Raw genomic sequence first — 16,644 nt, forward strand, 5'->3', positions numbered from 1 at the left:
AGCTAGCATCAAGCATATTTCAACGTTCGTCCATCTGTGCAAGAACCCCCTTTAAGCATGTGTGATGTTTCAGATAGTATGTCAAGTGTAAACACATGAATCGGATATGGGTCACAATTGAAAGAATGTGTAAACGGACGGACAAAAAAATCGGATATAGGCAACAAATCAGAATTGGGCATCAAGACCTGCAGTGTAAACGAGGCCTTAGACTAACTTCCCTTTATTTAGACTTCTTTAGTTTTCTTGTTTTACTTGAGCTATTCTGGTTTTTGTTTGGTTCTGTCTCTCAGATTTATAGTTAGTTTCTGTTATTTTGTTTTTCTCTTTGATTTATCTAATACCTAGCTTTCTCCTGTAGTGGATTTTGTTTTACATTATTTACTTCAGTGTTTTGTTAGTTTTCTTCTTTTATATGTAAAGGTGTAGTTTTTCAGTTACTTAACTACAGTGTTTGCGCTGCCTTGTACTTATCTAATGTTTTGGTGGTTTTGTTCTTGTCTTGTTTCTCCCTTGTTGTGCACCTGTTGTTAATCAGAGCTCCTGAGTATCTCCCTTTGCTGATTTGCTCTTGCAGCCGTGTGCTTTGCGATAAAAGCTGACCAGTTTTGCAGCGCTATAGAGGTGGGAGGTTTCCCCTCTCTGGGTGTACTCACACTAGCCAGTTTGAACCGTGCCCGAGTGCGTTTGACCACCAAAGCGCGGTTCGTTTGACTAGTGTGAGTGCTCCGAACCGTGCCCGGGCGCGGCTCGATTAGCCGGCCCTGGCCCGCTTGGAAGAGGTGGGCCAGAGCACGGTTCAGTTGGACTCGGGCGCGGTTCGCATGCAGTGTGAGCGCTAACCGTGCTGGACTCCATTGTGTTCAGTGAGAGCGCCGCTCTTCCTGTTTATCCCGAAACCGTCGCACCATAATGAAGTAAGCGTGCTCCGGCACGAATGCTGAAACCCTATGTGAGTGCAGGCCAGAGGGGGAGTGGGGAGGGGGGACAATCGTACTCGGGCCCGGTTCATGGCAACCGTGCCTAGTGTGAGTACACCCTTTGTCTCTTCTGAAGAGTCCCTTTCTCCTGTTGCAGTCCTGTGTTTTAGTTTTCCCCATTTGTTTTTGTGTACCATGTAAGACCTATTACTGAGGTGAGAGATAAAGTGCAATGTTGTTTTGATAGTTACAGGAATTCTTTTCATTTGTTTTCCCCCGAGTGCAGGGTGAGTTTTGTTTGCATTATTACTTTACTACTTTGTTTTAATTTAAGGAAGCTGTAGGGATGTTGGCGCCAATTAAAGGAACACACCGACTTTTTGGGACTTTCATTCACCGTATCCCCCAGAGTTAGATAAGTCCATACATACCCTTTTCATCTCCGTGCGTGCTGTAACTCTGTCTGACGCACCCACCGCTAGCCTAGCTTAGCACAAAGACTGGAGGTAAACGGCTCCAGCTAGCATTCTGCTCCCAATAAGTGACAAAATAACGCCAACATTTTCCTATTTACGTTGTGATTTGTATAGTCACAGCGTGTACAAATAACAAGGTCACATGAGACACAGCCATCTTTTAACCGTATACATATAGTTATATTCTCAGAAGGCGAAGCACTGCTACTTCTGCGGAGTGATTTACTCCAACTCAAGTAGCAGTGATTCGCCTTCTGAAAATTGTCTTCTCTATATATAGAATATATCGCCTTTGTTCTTTCTCCTCTACCCTAGACAGGGGAGTTCGTAACAGTCACCATGAAATCAATATGTACCTTTTTTTTTATGGCATACTACAGTGTTTATTATAAACAATTAAAAAAGGAAGAAAACACTATCTCAAATTCTGTTTCATGCTGTCAGTGCTTTTTCACTTTTTGCAGTGCACTTCCATCCACTTTTGCACCCTGATTTTTAACCACATATAATTTTTCTTTTACAAACTGCACACTGTAGCTTGCAGCAGTCTTGTGCCACGGCTCTATTTTAACTGCTTGATATCACTGAGGAGACCAAGATGTAACAAAAACTCTGTCAGGGGAGAGGGCAGGAAGAGATAATTACAGCACGCTCTACTTTCCCCTGTCCATTGTGAGTTGTGTACTGTAATTAAAACATGAGTTCTAGAGGAACTCTTTCACTGCCAACAAAGAGCACTCTGTGGGAAGAATGGGATGTCAGATAAATAACCCACTGATAAAATGTAGGTTTGACCAAGGCATTGTTAAAAAAAAAGGGTTTGGCTGATTAGCATGTTCTAGTTAGCCCCTGCTGGTACATGTTGGAATTACAATAATTGGCAGAAAAAATGTTTTAAAAATGGCATCAAATGTTATCACGCCGAATTGGTAAACCGTTCAGTGGCATCGCTAGGTTAACCCCCCTGTACAGTTTATTGAATTGTGCTCCCAGTAGAAATTGTGGGGGCCCTCAGGGGAGGTCATAATGGGCCCTCGAAAGCCTCTAGGACCCCTGTACACAGTACCCCCCCCCCCCCCCCCACTCCCCCACTCCCCCACTAGCGATGACAGACTCATTATGTTTATAATCTCTATTTGTAAACTATTCTAATCTATTCTTTCAGAGTAAAAGTCTTTTAAATAAAGACTGAAAGAGCTGTCGGAAGCTTAATGTTGTGAACTCTGAAGTGCGTTCATGCTGTAGTTAATTTATAGCCTATGTTTAGCTTTTTACTTCTGCCAATTGTATGTATGCTTCAAAATTCATAAAAGTTTATTTTTCATATAGTGTTTATTTGTGAAGGTTATCATGGTGAACAAAAGTTGTATGAATCATACACTTTTGTTGGTTACAGAGCTTATTTTCTGAAAAAACTCAAACGCCAATGGAAAAATCCTATTGGGTTTTTGTCGGGGGAACCACGGTGATGCTAACTTCCTGGTTGGCCTTTAAATTTATAGTAAAAAAAAATCGGCACTGCAGCACCCCATTGTTTGCTATTTTGTAGCGTAAATGATGCGCGTTGTGTGCTCACAATAAAAACACAGTGAATGTGATTTCACCAAGTACAACATGTTCCTGGATCAACATCTTTGTTGATCCTGGAACAACATTCTAATCAGATTTGAGATACAAGTTAGCAGTTTACGTTAAGTTTAAGCTTACAGCCAGGTTTAGCTGCTTCTGCATCAGTGTTATTCACCTATCATTTCCCTCTAATTTTGGGATCACTTATGGGTAGGGTTTTGGGACTGGAATGTTTGAATGTTCAAAATAAGTTGATCCAGGAACATGTCTTTCTTGGCAAATTAACTTATATTTTTTAAAAGTCTTTTAAAGATGGCACATTTCAAATTGTGTACTTCTGTGGTTTACAAACACCTGCCATTGAAATGAATGGAAATGACAACAGAGCTTTCTACATGTATTATAGACCTACTTGTTTAAACCATTGAGCAATAAGGTCAAGAATGCTTTCCAGTGGCATTTACATTACATTTATCTATATGCATCTGGCAGATGCTTTTATCCAAAGTGACTTACAGCACATCTGTGCTATACATTTTATCTGTATGTGACCTTAGCATCGCTAATACCAAGCGGCATGCGCTACTAGTTGCGCTACAAGAACACGAGGTAAAAATTATGTATTTTACCAACCGATGATGTGATACAAATAGACAGGTACAGAAAAACAAATGCACCAAAAAGATTTGCACAGGCACGACAGCACGCAAGGAGTGCTTTTGAGCAAATCCATTTTTAATGAGCATCTGTGCTATTTGAAGGCTACAGTCTCACTGTTTGAAAGATTGATTAAGCTTTGGGAATACTTCACTGAATTATATGGCTCTGACACAAGCTGTCTGGAAATACAAACAATATTCTCTGTCTATTGAAAAAACAGAGATTCTAATTATTGGACAAAAAACTTCCTCACGTAATAACCTAGAATACTATCTAACACTTGATGGCTGCTCTGTCAAGTCTTCGTCGTCAGTTAGGAACCTGGGTGTGCTCTTTGATACCGATCTTTCATTTGAAAGTCACGTGTCTAGTATCTGTACCGCATTTTTCCGTCTTAAAAATATATCTAAATTACGTCATATGCTCTCATTGATAAATGCGGAACAATGAGTTCATGCGTTCATGACATCAAGGCTAGATTATTGTAATGCTATTATGGGTGGTTGCCCTGCACGCTTAATAAACAAACTACAGCTGGTCCGAAACACAGCAGCTAGAGTTATTACTAGAAGCAGGAAGTATGATCATATTAGCCCTGTTCTGTCAACACTGCATTGGCTCCCTATTAAACATCATATATATTTTTAAATATTGCTGATTTCTTACAAAGCACTAAATGGTTTAGCTCCCCAGTACTTGACCGAGGTCTTAACGCATTATAGTCCTTCACGTCTATCGCAGTCTCGAACTCTGGCCAGTTGATAATACCTAGAATATCAAAATCGACTGCTGGCAGTAGATCCTTTTCCTATTTAGCACCAAAACTTTGGAACAGTCTTCCTAACATTGTCCGGGAAGCAGACACACTCTGTCAGTTCAAAGCTAGACTAAAAACACATCTCTTTGACCTAGCATACACATAACACATTATAGACTTCTATAATTCCATGCAGCCTGCATAGATTACACTGTAAAAAAAAAAACTGTGAAAAAACGGTATTATTCCGGCAGCTGGGGCGCCAGAAAATTACCGTAAAATAACGGCAAAAAACAATCTCGTTAAAATACAGTAATTTTCCATAATTAAATAACAGATTATATCTTTAATATTACATAAAATCTTATGTAATTATTGGGATTTTTAACGTTTAAAAAAAGTCATATACACCTTTAAAACAATTAAATACTGTAAATTTAAGGTTTTATACAATTATTTTATATAATAATGCTGTCTATCTACAGTAATTTTCTTTTAATATAGTTTTTCTGTGTAAAATAACAATGAAATTATGTATAAAAAATGCACACAAGTACATAAATTCAAATACAAATGTTTGTAAATTTACAGTTTTTATTTTTATTTGTACCGATCCAATTTCACAACATCTCTAATTAAGTTCTTAATAATAGCAAATGTACAGTCAATTTCTTTTAAATTAACTAAATGTATGAGTACAGAATACCTGCATATTTACAGTATTAGTAATTGAACAAACACTAAACACCAAGATAAGTGATTGATAGGAAATAGATGCTTAGTATATAATTTAGAACATGTAAATATATCCACAATAAAAAGCAATTACCGTATACCTTTACAGTATAACTTATTTTAACATTTACAATTACATTTTATCTAAAGTGACTAACCAATTAAGATAATAATTAAAGATAATAAAAAGCAACAAGTGCAGTGACAAGTCCCAGTTAGTCGCACAGTACACATAGCAAGGTTTTTTTTTTTTTTTTTTTTTTTTACAAAGATATAGTATTATTGGGTGAAGTGTTTATGAAAAAGATGGATCTTTAGCAGTTTCTTGAAAATGTGTTGAGTTGCGCCGGTCATTCCACCACCAGGAAACAGTCCAGGTAAATGTCAGTGAAAGTGGTTTTGTGTCTCTTTGGGATGATGGCACCACAAGGCGCCGTTCACTTGCAGAACACATGCTTCTGGAGGACACATAGATCTGAAGCAGTGAGTTTAGGCATAGGGCTACCTTTAAAGACAACTCTTGCTGCAGCATCTGGATCAGTTGCAGAGGTTTGACTGATACTGGAAGAGCTGCCAGGAGAGCATTACAATAGCCCAGTCTGGATAGAACAAGAGAGTTGTGTAGCTCCGATAGGAAGGGCCTGATCCTCCTAATGATAAGGCAAATCAGCAGGATCACAGCAAGTATGTTTTGGCTGAAAGTTGAACCATAAGCAGTTCTGTCTTGGCAAGGCTGATTTGAAGGTGAAGGTCATTCATCCAGCAAGAATTTTCCATCAGGTAGGCTGAGATGCGAGCAGCAACCGTCAGATCATCTGGCTGGATTAAAAGGTAGAGATATGTGTCATTAAGATATTAGTGATAGGAAAAGTCATGTTTCTAAATGACAGAGCCTAGTTAAAAAAAAGAAAGAAAGATGGGTGGAATCTAACACAATCGTAATCTTGCTGTAGCAAATCCAAACCTTGTGCATACTTTTAGTGCAATCATATGGAATCAGAAGACTGTTATGAACATATGGAATCAGAACCATTATGATTTTTATGTTTTAATGAATTCTTCCCATACCTTGTTTGCCATGATCATCTGCTTTCCACGTGACCTGAAATCACACACACACACACACAAGTTATTTTAAAACTCAGTATTAGATTTACACATGTCAGAATATGTTCCATTGGGACAATGCAAAAACTCAACTGACTATGATCTTGAAGCTGAGCTGGAAAGGCCAGCAGTAATATTTTGAGCTGCCATGTGATTTTAGCTAAGTTACATTTATAGCAAGTAACATTAAATGAATATGATTTACTGTGACCTAGACCTAGATACACCTAGGGGTTCATCATGTTGTATTCATATTCTAGTCTTCCTGTTCTAGGCTTTCCTGTATCATCAACAAGTACGTTAAGTTACAGACAGTATTTCGATTTCTTAACGGTCTTAATAAAGTTAGTCATGTTAACTATTACGAAATAAACAAAAGAAACACAGTAACGTTAGGCCTATTTTTAGTAAAACTGTGGCTATTACAATGGTAAAAAAATCAGCTAAAAACGTGTTTACTACAATTTTACTATAATAAAATAAAGTTAAAAAAAAGTTTACAAAAAAAAAAAAAATTTGAAAAATAAAGTTTTCAGCTTCCAGACATGGTTTCAAAATGTCCCGCCATTTAAGAGATTGGTTTAATGTTACTGACTATCATAACGAAGATTTTATACACAATTATGGACTTTAATATGAATAACAAGTCTACTAAAGATTGTTTTAGGTCTATAAGTTAACAAGTAAGTTAGAGTGGGTTCAACTGATCTTTCTTAACACAGATCGATAATTGAAAAGACCCATGCTGCATTTGTGTTTTGCCCTCGACGCCAGTTATGACTGAACATAATTTAAGAATGCTAACGTTAGCATGGAAACAGTCTAACCACTTAACACAAATGTAATATAAAATATCATTTACATGTAGTATTAGACTCTTACCTCAGCCGTTGATCGGTCGGGATGAGGTCTGCTGTGACGAACCAGGCTCACTGAAAAAGGGACTACAACTACAACTAATATGTGTTCAGCAGCGCTCCTGCTCACGGCTGCTTCTGTCGAATACGATTATAGCTCTGAATTCAAATCTCCCGCTTGCCCTTGACACAGATCGACGACAGAGACAGATTTGTAGCTAACCGTTGTGGGCTGGGCGGGACTAAGCAACGAAACGTAATGGCGGATAATTTCAATCTGCGCGCGGCCGCGCGCGCGGGCACACACACACACATTCAAACGCACACAAAGCCACGCAATGTGCAGCAACGCAGATTTGGAAAAACGATTCATAAAAGACATAAAATATAGGCCTAAATGAAATTTACGGGCAAATACAAATGATGATCAAAATGAACATCTATTTGCAAGACAAAATTAAAAGATTATAAATAATTAAATAGGCCTGCCTAATGTGTGGACAAATCTTAAAACTCACTTTAACCCCCACATGCTGCTTAATCTTTAAGGAAAACATGTTAAGTGACTGCTGATTTCTGCAGTTATACCTTATTTTCTTTGTTTTCTAATTCCACAGAAATAATCTGTAAAATATTACTTAATTTTTTATGTAAAATTACACATAACCCAATAAAATTACAGATAATTTCCTTTAAAAAACGTTTAAAATTAATGTAAAACCACAATAAAAGCAATTACCTGTAAATTTAATAGTGGATCTTTAAATTACAACAAATATCTGTAAAATAACAGGTATTCACTGTATAATGACAAAACGGAAAAATTCTGTAAAAAATACAGACAGTTTCCTGTAAATTTACAGTTTTTTTTTACAGTGTAGGTCAGCCGGAACCGGGAACACTTCCCATAAATCCTGATGTACTCGTTACATCATAAGGAGAATGGCGTCTACGCTAATATTAGTCTCTCTGTTTATCCCCTGGTTTACCGCAGTCCACCGGATCCAGGCCATATCCAGATCTGATGAAGGACCTGCGCCTGGACACGACGACAACGCAGTCCTGAAGTGTAAACCAGTCTCTCCCCTGTGAAGGCCTCCCTCCTCTCCCTTTACCTCTCTACAGATAAAGCGTTGTCAGGATAATTTCGGTTTGTGTGGCTACGCGGAAGCAATAAAAAGTTTGTTGAGGGTTGGTTTGTAGGGAAGGACTACCTCTGCGTATATATTCAAACGCGCATACCTATACTGAACTCGTAATACGCATGTGCACGCCATCAGCGTTCTCACAGGTTCATGTTTTTTTTAAGTTTGCGCAGAAAGAACTTAAAGAGTTTTCTGTTAAAACGGTGTCGTGTTAGCGACCCCTAAGTTAATAACTAATGATCGTTGCGATGGAAGTGAATCAATCAAAACTAACTTTAGCTGGACAATAACTTTATTCTAGAGCTGCTACAAAGCCAAAACAATCTCTGTTACTTTAATTTCCTATTATCAATATAAAGCCGCTTTGGAACAATCTACATTGTTAAAACTGCTATATAAAAGAAGATGACTTGACTTGACTTGACTTGTCTATTGCACAGCTTGCATATTTGTGATGTAAACCACATTTCGTGATTAATTAAAAACATATCTAAGCAGTTATTTTCCATCAGCCAATTCAAGCCCTGTAACACCAACAATATTTATCCAGAGCAAATTAAACGAGTGAGTGAGAGGAGGCGGGTTTGTGAGTCAACTCGCTGTTGGAGAGATGAGAGAAAAGCGCAGCTGGTATCGTGTATATTCTGCGGAAAATTAGTATTGAAAGCGGTTCAGATATTTCAGTATCAATAAGCGTGCAAAAAATTTGACAACACTACATTGCACTTAGTTTATTATTTCAGATGACTTTTTAAAAGACTACAATTGAAAAATGAATATATTATAAAATTTTACCCACCAAAGTGGCTAGTAGGAAGGATTGCGTTACACACCACTGATGCAATCCACCCGCATTTGTTGGGTTGGCGGATGTTAATGTCAAGCCATGCCTGCGTGTAATTACAGCTGTAATGAATTTCTGTAATTACATGTATTGACACTTCCCTTAACCCACCCTTAAACCTACACACACCACGACACCTGTCCCTAACCTTACTAGTATCCCACCACAATAGCAGCAAAAGTGTTTTGCAATACAAAATGAGCACAATAAGTACATTGCACCAATAAAATGAGCACAATAAGTACATTGCATTAAACAATCTTTTTTTAAATGTAAGTATAAAGACACCTAATATAAAGTGGAACCACATTTTTATCACCCTCAAAACAGAAATGCCAATAATAAGGCATATATAACAATAAGTGAACACAGAGAGCCAGTATGTGGAACTTAATTTGCTTTATTAAACAGGCATAAACAAAATTTATGCTAGAAAAAAACATTGACGTTTAGTAAATGCATATACTTGTATATTGTAAGATTCAGTACAGCCAAAGAAGTAAAGCACAACTTCAAACAAATTTAGCCTTGCTTGAAGCAACAAGAAAAACACTTTAGATTTGAAAGCTGACAGATCACAAACAAATGTCTATCTTAAAATGAATTGAATATATAATGTCATGCTGTGAAACTGTTTCAAGTCAGAAACAGCCACTCAAATGCTAAAGGAAGAAGAGGAACGTGTGAAAGAGTCTGCTAGTCAGGTGGCAAAATCTGCATGTAGTTTGGACGTTGATGCTTTCATATCCTACACTGAAGGGTTCTTTTTAAACAAAAGAGCTCTGGTTATTGCAGTGATGTGCTATCGGGTGGTGGTGATGGTGCTCCTCTTAGCTACTTCTGCTCTCGTTGTTTCTGAAATAGATGACAAATTGTTTTTGTTTTGCACAAAACTCATGAAAGATGGTTATGAAAAACTGACATATACAAATTACTGTATTGTGTTCCTGTGCATAAAACAGACTTGCTAAATTCAAACCAAAAAATGACAAAACCGTTTCATTTGAATATTTTTCAAAATCATTTCATAAAAGTCAAAATTCTGTAGCTATAGCTGTGGTTTTTATGTAAAACATATGGGGCATTACCATACGTAGGCAATACAACTGAGAAGGGTGCTTACATGAGATTAAATGGGTACCATCTGTATTATTGCTTAGCAACAAGCAATTAAGGCGTTATTGCTAGGATACCATTTTAACCATACTGATGTCTGCTAGGGAAATACTGATTCCAGACAGAAACGATTGTGTAGAGTTTATGATAACAATAGTTCCAAAGAACCTTTAATGTTTATTGTTCTTTCAATACATGATGGATTAAGATAATTTAAGACTGATTGGGATTTCGATCTGCCTTAATTTCCCAGTAGTGACAAAATCACATATACATTCATCATTTAATGGATTTAGACATTACACTAACGAGTTAAAATTACAGTTGTATTTCTGTCTGCCATGCTCTTTATGGACACTTTTAAACTTGTTGTAGGGCTTGTTCTGTTTCTAAGTAAGATATTTAATCAGTGGTGCAAATAGTATTTATACACATAAAAAGGTTTAGGGACCAAACATAAAAGATGTCTTGAGATAAACATGTTCATGTTATGGAAGCTTGTTTCTGCCACAGAATCTCACAATTCTGACTTTTTTCCCTCACAATTGCGAGCTTACAACTTGCAATTCTGAATTTTTTCTCAGAATTGCAGGAGATAAACTCCCAATTGGGAGTTATAAAGTCAGATTTGCACGATATAAACTCGCAATTGCGAATTATAAAGTCAGAATTGTGTGATATGACCGTCTATATACTCATCCCCTATCCATTCTCACTGTCTTGTCTCGTTAAGAGCTTGACCTACATGCTTAGCGTGTTTTCTTCTTCATCTCCTAAAGGAGTTTTGTTATTGTGGACTGAGCTATTACTGCGTTCGACTTACCTTCGTCATCATTTGTACTCCTGTGTATTTGCTCTGACTGAAATAAGTTTGCTCTATAAGACTTCCCCTATCGTCTTGTTCCTCGTCTGACAGTTATAAAGTCAGAATTGGGATATATAAAGTTGCAATTGCGAGTTTTTTCTTAAGACTTAATTTCACGCAATTCTGACTTTATAATTTGCAATTGGGACTTAATATCACCCAATTCTTACTTTATTTTGCAACTGTGACTATACCTCACAGTTGCGAGTTTATATCACGCAATTCTGAGAAAAAAAGTCTGAATTGTGATATAAAAAGTTGCAATTACCTATTTTTATTTTTTATTCAGTGGCGGAAACAAGTTTTCATTTCATGTGGTAACCATGTTATAAATGAAAAAATTGATGATGGGCCATTGAGATATTGAAAATGAATGCGTACCCAAGGTGATAATGTGGCTATAATGCAAAGCAGACCAATCATAAAGATACATAGAAAGATTAGTAGTGATTTAAGAATAATTCAAAGTAATTTATATAATATATAAAATATTTAATTTAGTAAATTAGTACTTTGTGTGGTACTTTGTATAGTCTTTTTGTTGTAGTTTTAGTAAAGTCACCCTTGGCAAATGTATTTTGATGTACTGCCCATGCTGCTTACCTCCTCTCTAGGCTTGTCATCCTTCATTTTCTTCCTGGTCATGTGACCTCGAAAACCAGCTTGAATCTTAGCAGCAGCTTTGTTTGCAGCTGGGTCATCAAGGGGAATGTCCATGATGTCCTCATCTTGCGGCTGAGTGCATCCTTCCTGCAGTTCAGATAAAATACAGTCAGCCATTTTAGCTATGACTACAGTACATGGCAGAAGAACAGTTACAGATCCTTGTCAAGATCTGCACTAGAGTGTCAACAAACTTTCACACTTTGTAATACCCCATAAGACCATTCTCTATCAAGAACACTAAGTGTAAAATGACTGCAGATTGCAAATCAGTTATCTGAGTAATTTACATAAGGATCCCAATAAGCTTCTGCAAAAACCTTAAAGAGGTTCAGTGATTCTACGTCAGCGGTTCCTGTATTAACCCCATTATAATGGAAAAGCTTTGAGGCAGCCTATAAATATATATTGAAGTTATATTAATCTTGAATACACAATAGGATATTTGGAAGGTGCTTAGAGGTTCTTCCAACCCGATCTCACGAGAAAATGTAGCTATTTTACAAGGTGGTACTAATTGTATGAATTAGTACAATGTGATTTGAAATGTATGATTTTGAGAAAAAAAAAAGTAACCATGGATGTTCACCCCTAAACCTAACTGTCAGGGCAACTGTAAGCAGGTGAAATTGTATGAATTAGTGTATCTCGATCTGCCTTAATTTCCCAGGAGTGACAAAATCACATATACATTCAGCCTTACTTTTTTACTTTTGTTTTTACTCTTTTTTTCCCACCAAAATGTAAAATAATATAAATTGCCATTATACAAATTGTGTTGATTCTTCTAAAGATTGTGGTGGAATGTGTATCTTTTCACTTTCGCAGTGTTGTTTGCTGGGGTGCCCAATGGTGAAGTATTGTTACAGTCATGTCAAAACCTAAAGTCAGCATTCTGTTGCTCCCAAAGGAATTGTTTAATGGCACTCTCACCAACCCAGTTTTTGGTGAACGTCCCATTAAACAATTCCTTTGGGAGCGACAGAGCACCAGCTTTAGGTTTTGATATTGGTAAATATGTTTTCATGCACCTGTATGAGTTATTTCTGGATGAGTGTGCTTATCCATCATTTAATTAGCCTAATTTAAGACTATAATTTTTGATATTACTGCTACAAATTATTTAAAACAGAATCAGCAACTGTAAAATGAAACAAATAAAACTCATGTCTTCATAAAATAAGTTAATTTGATATTTTTTGTCCATATAGTAGAAGTCACTGGTAATCAAAACAGTTAGGAATCTTCACAATATCTCTGTAACTTCTTATATGATCAATATCGCTGTAACTTCTTATATTATGACATAATTTTCATTTTTGGGTGAACTATACCTTTAATACTATTCCATTAATTAAGTTTCTCTCTCTATAATCTTTTCTCTTTCTCTCAGAATCAAAATACTTAAAATACACAGTATCTCAAAGGTAAGTCATTATGTTTAGGGGAATGCAAATTCTTTCTGTTTGATTTCTTTGATTCTTTTATTCTCCTCATCCAGTCGGATACAAGCTGTCAGCGGTCCCTAGCGAGCCTCAAGTTTCCGACAGCTCGACTAATTTCCCCTGCCTGCTGGGGGTGCATCACCGTAAAGGGACTGAAGCTGAAAGCATTCAGAGCTTCACAGGCTAACAGTGTGAATATCCAGCTGAGTGGGGTGGAAGCCTGATACTCCTCTGAGGTTTCAGCACTATTATGTAGGGATAAACAATAATCTATTATACAACAAACAAGGACCAAAGGGCTCACCGTGATCATGCCCCACAAAGCCCTTCATGTCAAAAAAAAAAAAAACTTTCTATCTACATGCTCTTTAAAAATGTGCAGTACCAAAGATAAGCAATAACTACATTTATCTGACTTCTAAAAATGTTCCTCGCAACAGAGCTTTCTCAAGCATGATGGGCACTGATCCTGAGACCAATTGTCAATCAAGGAACATCTTGTGTGAACTTTACTTGTGAGTGCCATCAGTTTGGAACATGACCATCTGTCTCGTCAGTCACAGCGACATCTTCCAAATTATACACAGATAATTGCTGTTTCTAGAAAGTTCTAGACCCTCCTACAAACACACAACTCCAAGCCCACGCAATAGATGACTTGTGTAACAAAGACTGCTTGTACTCCTGCTGTACATGGAGATAAAACAAATGGGAAGGAACAATTTGACCAACTTTACATTAACCAGCTTTCAGTCTCTATCGTATTTTACCACTTTAATCAACATGTAATGTGGAAATAGTAGAACTGTACTTGTGTTTGAGCTTGTAAAAATGAAGTGCTCTAAGACCAGATGTCAAAACAATGACCGATCTATCCACAAACAACTGCATACACTGCACATATCCTTAACATACACATATACACATAACCACATTTACGTCCTTTCACAAAGTGAATGATCAGTGTCATTCTCTGTACTGTGAATATAAGAACAGATTTAAAACAAAAACATGACCAGTCATCAATGTTGCCTTAAACTTTAGAACTGTTTTAATATTCCTCAAATGTTCATAGGCTATTAGTGGTGCTTCCTCTGCCAGGACATTGAAACCATTTAAACATTTTTAAAATACTCCTACCCACCAACAGCAGGTTCTCTGTTAAATCATGTTGTTGTCAATAGTCACTTAGATAATGATTGGTTTTAGCGAATTAATCAGACTGTAATCATAATGCAGATTTTTAATTAATTTTCAAATGTAATATTTTAAAGTAATTGGAGTCAAGCAAATCCTAAAATATACAGTAAATCCTAATATTAACTCAACCAAGTTGGTATAGTTCATGCTGGATTATGTATCAACTCACGACATTTGCAGTTCAATTTTACCTTATTACCAGGGTATCTTAACTGTGGAGAAATCATAAATGTTGAAAATGTCTTAAAAATGCATAATTCATAAGTTTTTTTTTAAGCTGTACAAACATAAACACGGACTCCACTTACGTTTCGACAATCCATAGCGATTTGAGATGACAGGTTTGAGTAGTTTGAGATTTGTTGTCCAGTTAAACTATGATTGAAGAATATATCGGTAAAGATGTGGTCTCTCTCTCTTTCAGTGTGTTGAGCTCTCTGTATGCGCTCTGACAGTCTGTAGTTGATGATCAGCTGAATGGACCAATCAGAACGCGTGATATTTCCCATCACACGCAACCATTTATCGCCTTTCTTCATCTGGGTTTTCGTGCCGATTTTTATAGATTACATATTTTTACAGTTTTCACTTTTTATTGTAGTCTACGTATTTATATAACACGTACAATAAAAAGTGAAAACATTCTATAAACTTGATTTCGATGTGGGGTTTTTTTACTCTTAAAAATGCGTTCTGCCTAAACCAGTAAGCAACCAGTTTTTAGAAGCCTTGACAAGATTTGTCATTTTGTTTAACTTATTTATTTTGTTGCAAGACGTGGCAAATATTATAATGAACACATTTTGCTTTATAACGTCCATAACAGTTTTTTTTTTTTCAGTAGGCTGTCACATGTTCCCATCCTATGATATAACCTTTAGATAGTCCCTTTTGAACTTTCTGTTGAATATAAGTAACTTTGCAACTACATGTCAACTAAATCTCATTAGAGTATTAGACTGTCTGCCTAATATATGCTTACTGTTTATTATGATGGTTCCCCAACAGACATTCTACTAACTATAAGTAACTTTGCAAGAAAATGTCAACTTATTCTAACCCTAACCCACTCTAGGCTAATACTCAACTAACAGTCTAATGAGAGTTAGTATAGATGTGGGTGCAACATTAGTTAACAGAATGTGTTAAAGGGACCATCAAAATAAAGCGAAACAGCCTAATTCATATTTATTTTGTTTGTTTTTTAAATATATAAAAGGCCACTTAAATGTGTTGGCCTGCTTATTAAAGAGAGTACACTTTCATGTTTCTTAACACACCTAAACAAAGCACATCTACAGTACTTACTGGTAACACATAACAATAAGGTTTTATTATTAGTTAACTGCATTAGTTAACATGAACTAATAATGAACTGCACTTCTACAGCATTTATTAATCTTTGTTAATTTCAACATTTACTAATACGTTATTAAAATCAAAAGTTGTATTTGTTAACATTCGTTAATGCGCTGTGAACTAATGTGAACAAACAACGAACAACTGTATTTTTATTAACTAAAGTTAACAAAGATTAACAAACACAGAAAAATATGTATTGCTCATGTTTAGTTAATGTTAGTTAATACATTATCTAATATTAACATATTAAATATTATTGTAAAGTGTTACCAACGTACGTGGTTATCATTTTAACTGTAGTGTGTTATTTGTTCTTACATTTTAAGTTAATATTTTTTAAATGTACTACATTTCAACTCCATCATTTCAAAAGTAATTACAAATATACCGAAATACATGACATACAGTCATAGTATATTACCAGAAATACTTGTCAGTATATTCAGCAGTACACTAATATCGAAGACAATAGACTTAATTATTGAAATTAAATATAAAGACGTATTCTACTAGAATACATATAGCGATGTATAAGTCCTACTTTTTTAAATGGGCCAAAAAGCCCTCTTAAGTTCAAATAATTGCATTTAGTATAAATTTAAACTATAATACATTTTCATTTAATTGTAAATAACATGCACATGTGTCTGAAAACAATACATTAAGTTCAGTGTAAGTTCAGTAGGCTATTTCTGTAATAAGTAGCTACTCTTTTTTTTTTTAAAGAATGCAAAAGTGTAGCCTTTCTTTTATTTATTTATTTATTTATTTTATTTTATTTTTATTTTTACAAGGGAATCTACAACTTATCCCTAAACTTTGTAAATAAATGTACAAAAGTTCTGTTGTTACAACATTTAACACTACAAGATGGGTTGAAAAACAATGCAAAACATTTTAAAAGATGTTTTATACATTTTAAA

At 35.9% G+C, this 16,644-nt stretch overlaps 1 protein-coding gene and 2 long non-coding RNA genes across 3 annotated transcripts in view; all 3 read right to left on the minus strand.

Annotated features, from left to right (window-relative positions):
• Positions 1–16,644, minus strand: part of LOC309499101 — a 261,724-nt gene that overhangs the window by 13,783 nt on the left and 231,297 nt on the right. The gene's annotated exons all lie outside the window — the stretch shown is intronic.
• Positions 4,607–7,167, minus strand: LOC309498379. Its single transcript, XR_014205932.1, has 3 exons — positions 7,107–7,167; positions 6,186–6,219; positions 4,607–5,936 (listed from the first exon to the last, which is right to left on the minus strand). It is a non-coding gene; the product is annotated as an uncharacterized lncRNA (long non-coding RNA).
• nrgna (neurogranin (protein kinase C substrate, RC3) a) lies at positions 9,432–14,825 on the minus strand. The gene is made up of 3 exons (XM_082170076.1): positions 14,668–14,825; positions 11,655–11,801; positions 9,432–9,925 (listed from the first exon to the last, which is right to left on the minus strand). The coding sequence occupies exons 1-3, from the start codon at positions 14,680–14,682 to the stop codon at positions 9,905–9,907; spliced, it is 183 nt and encodes a 60-aa protein (XP_082026202.1). The 5' UTR covers positions 14,683–14,825; the 3' UTR covers positions 9,432–9,904.

The sequence above is a fragment of the Leuciscus leuciscus genome (assembly GCF_965113295.1).
Source record: "Leuciscus leuciscus genome assembly, chromosome: 5".
In the NCBI taxonomy this organism is placed as follows: domain Eukaryota; kingdom Metazoa; phylum Chordata; class Actinopteri; order Cypriniformes; family Leuciscidae; genus Leuciscus; species Leuciscus leuciscus.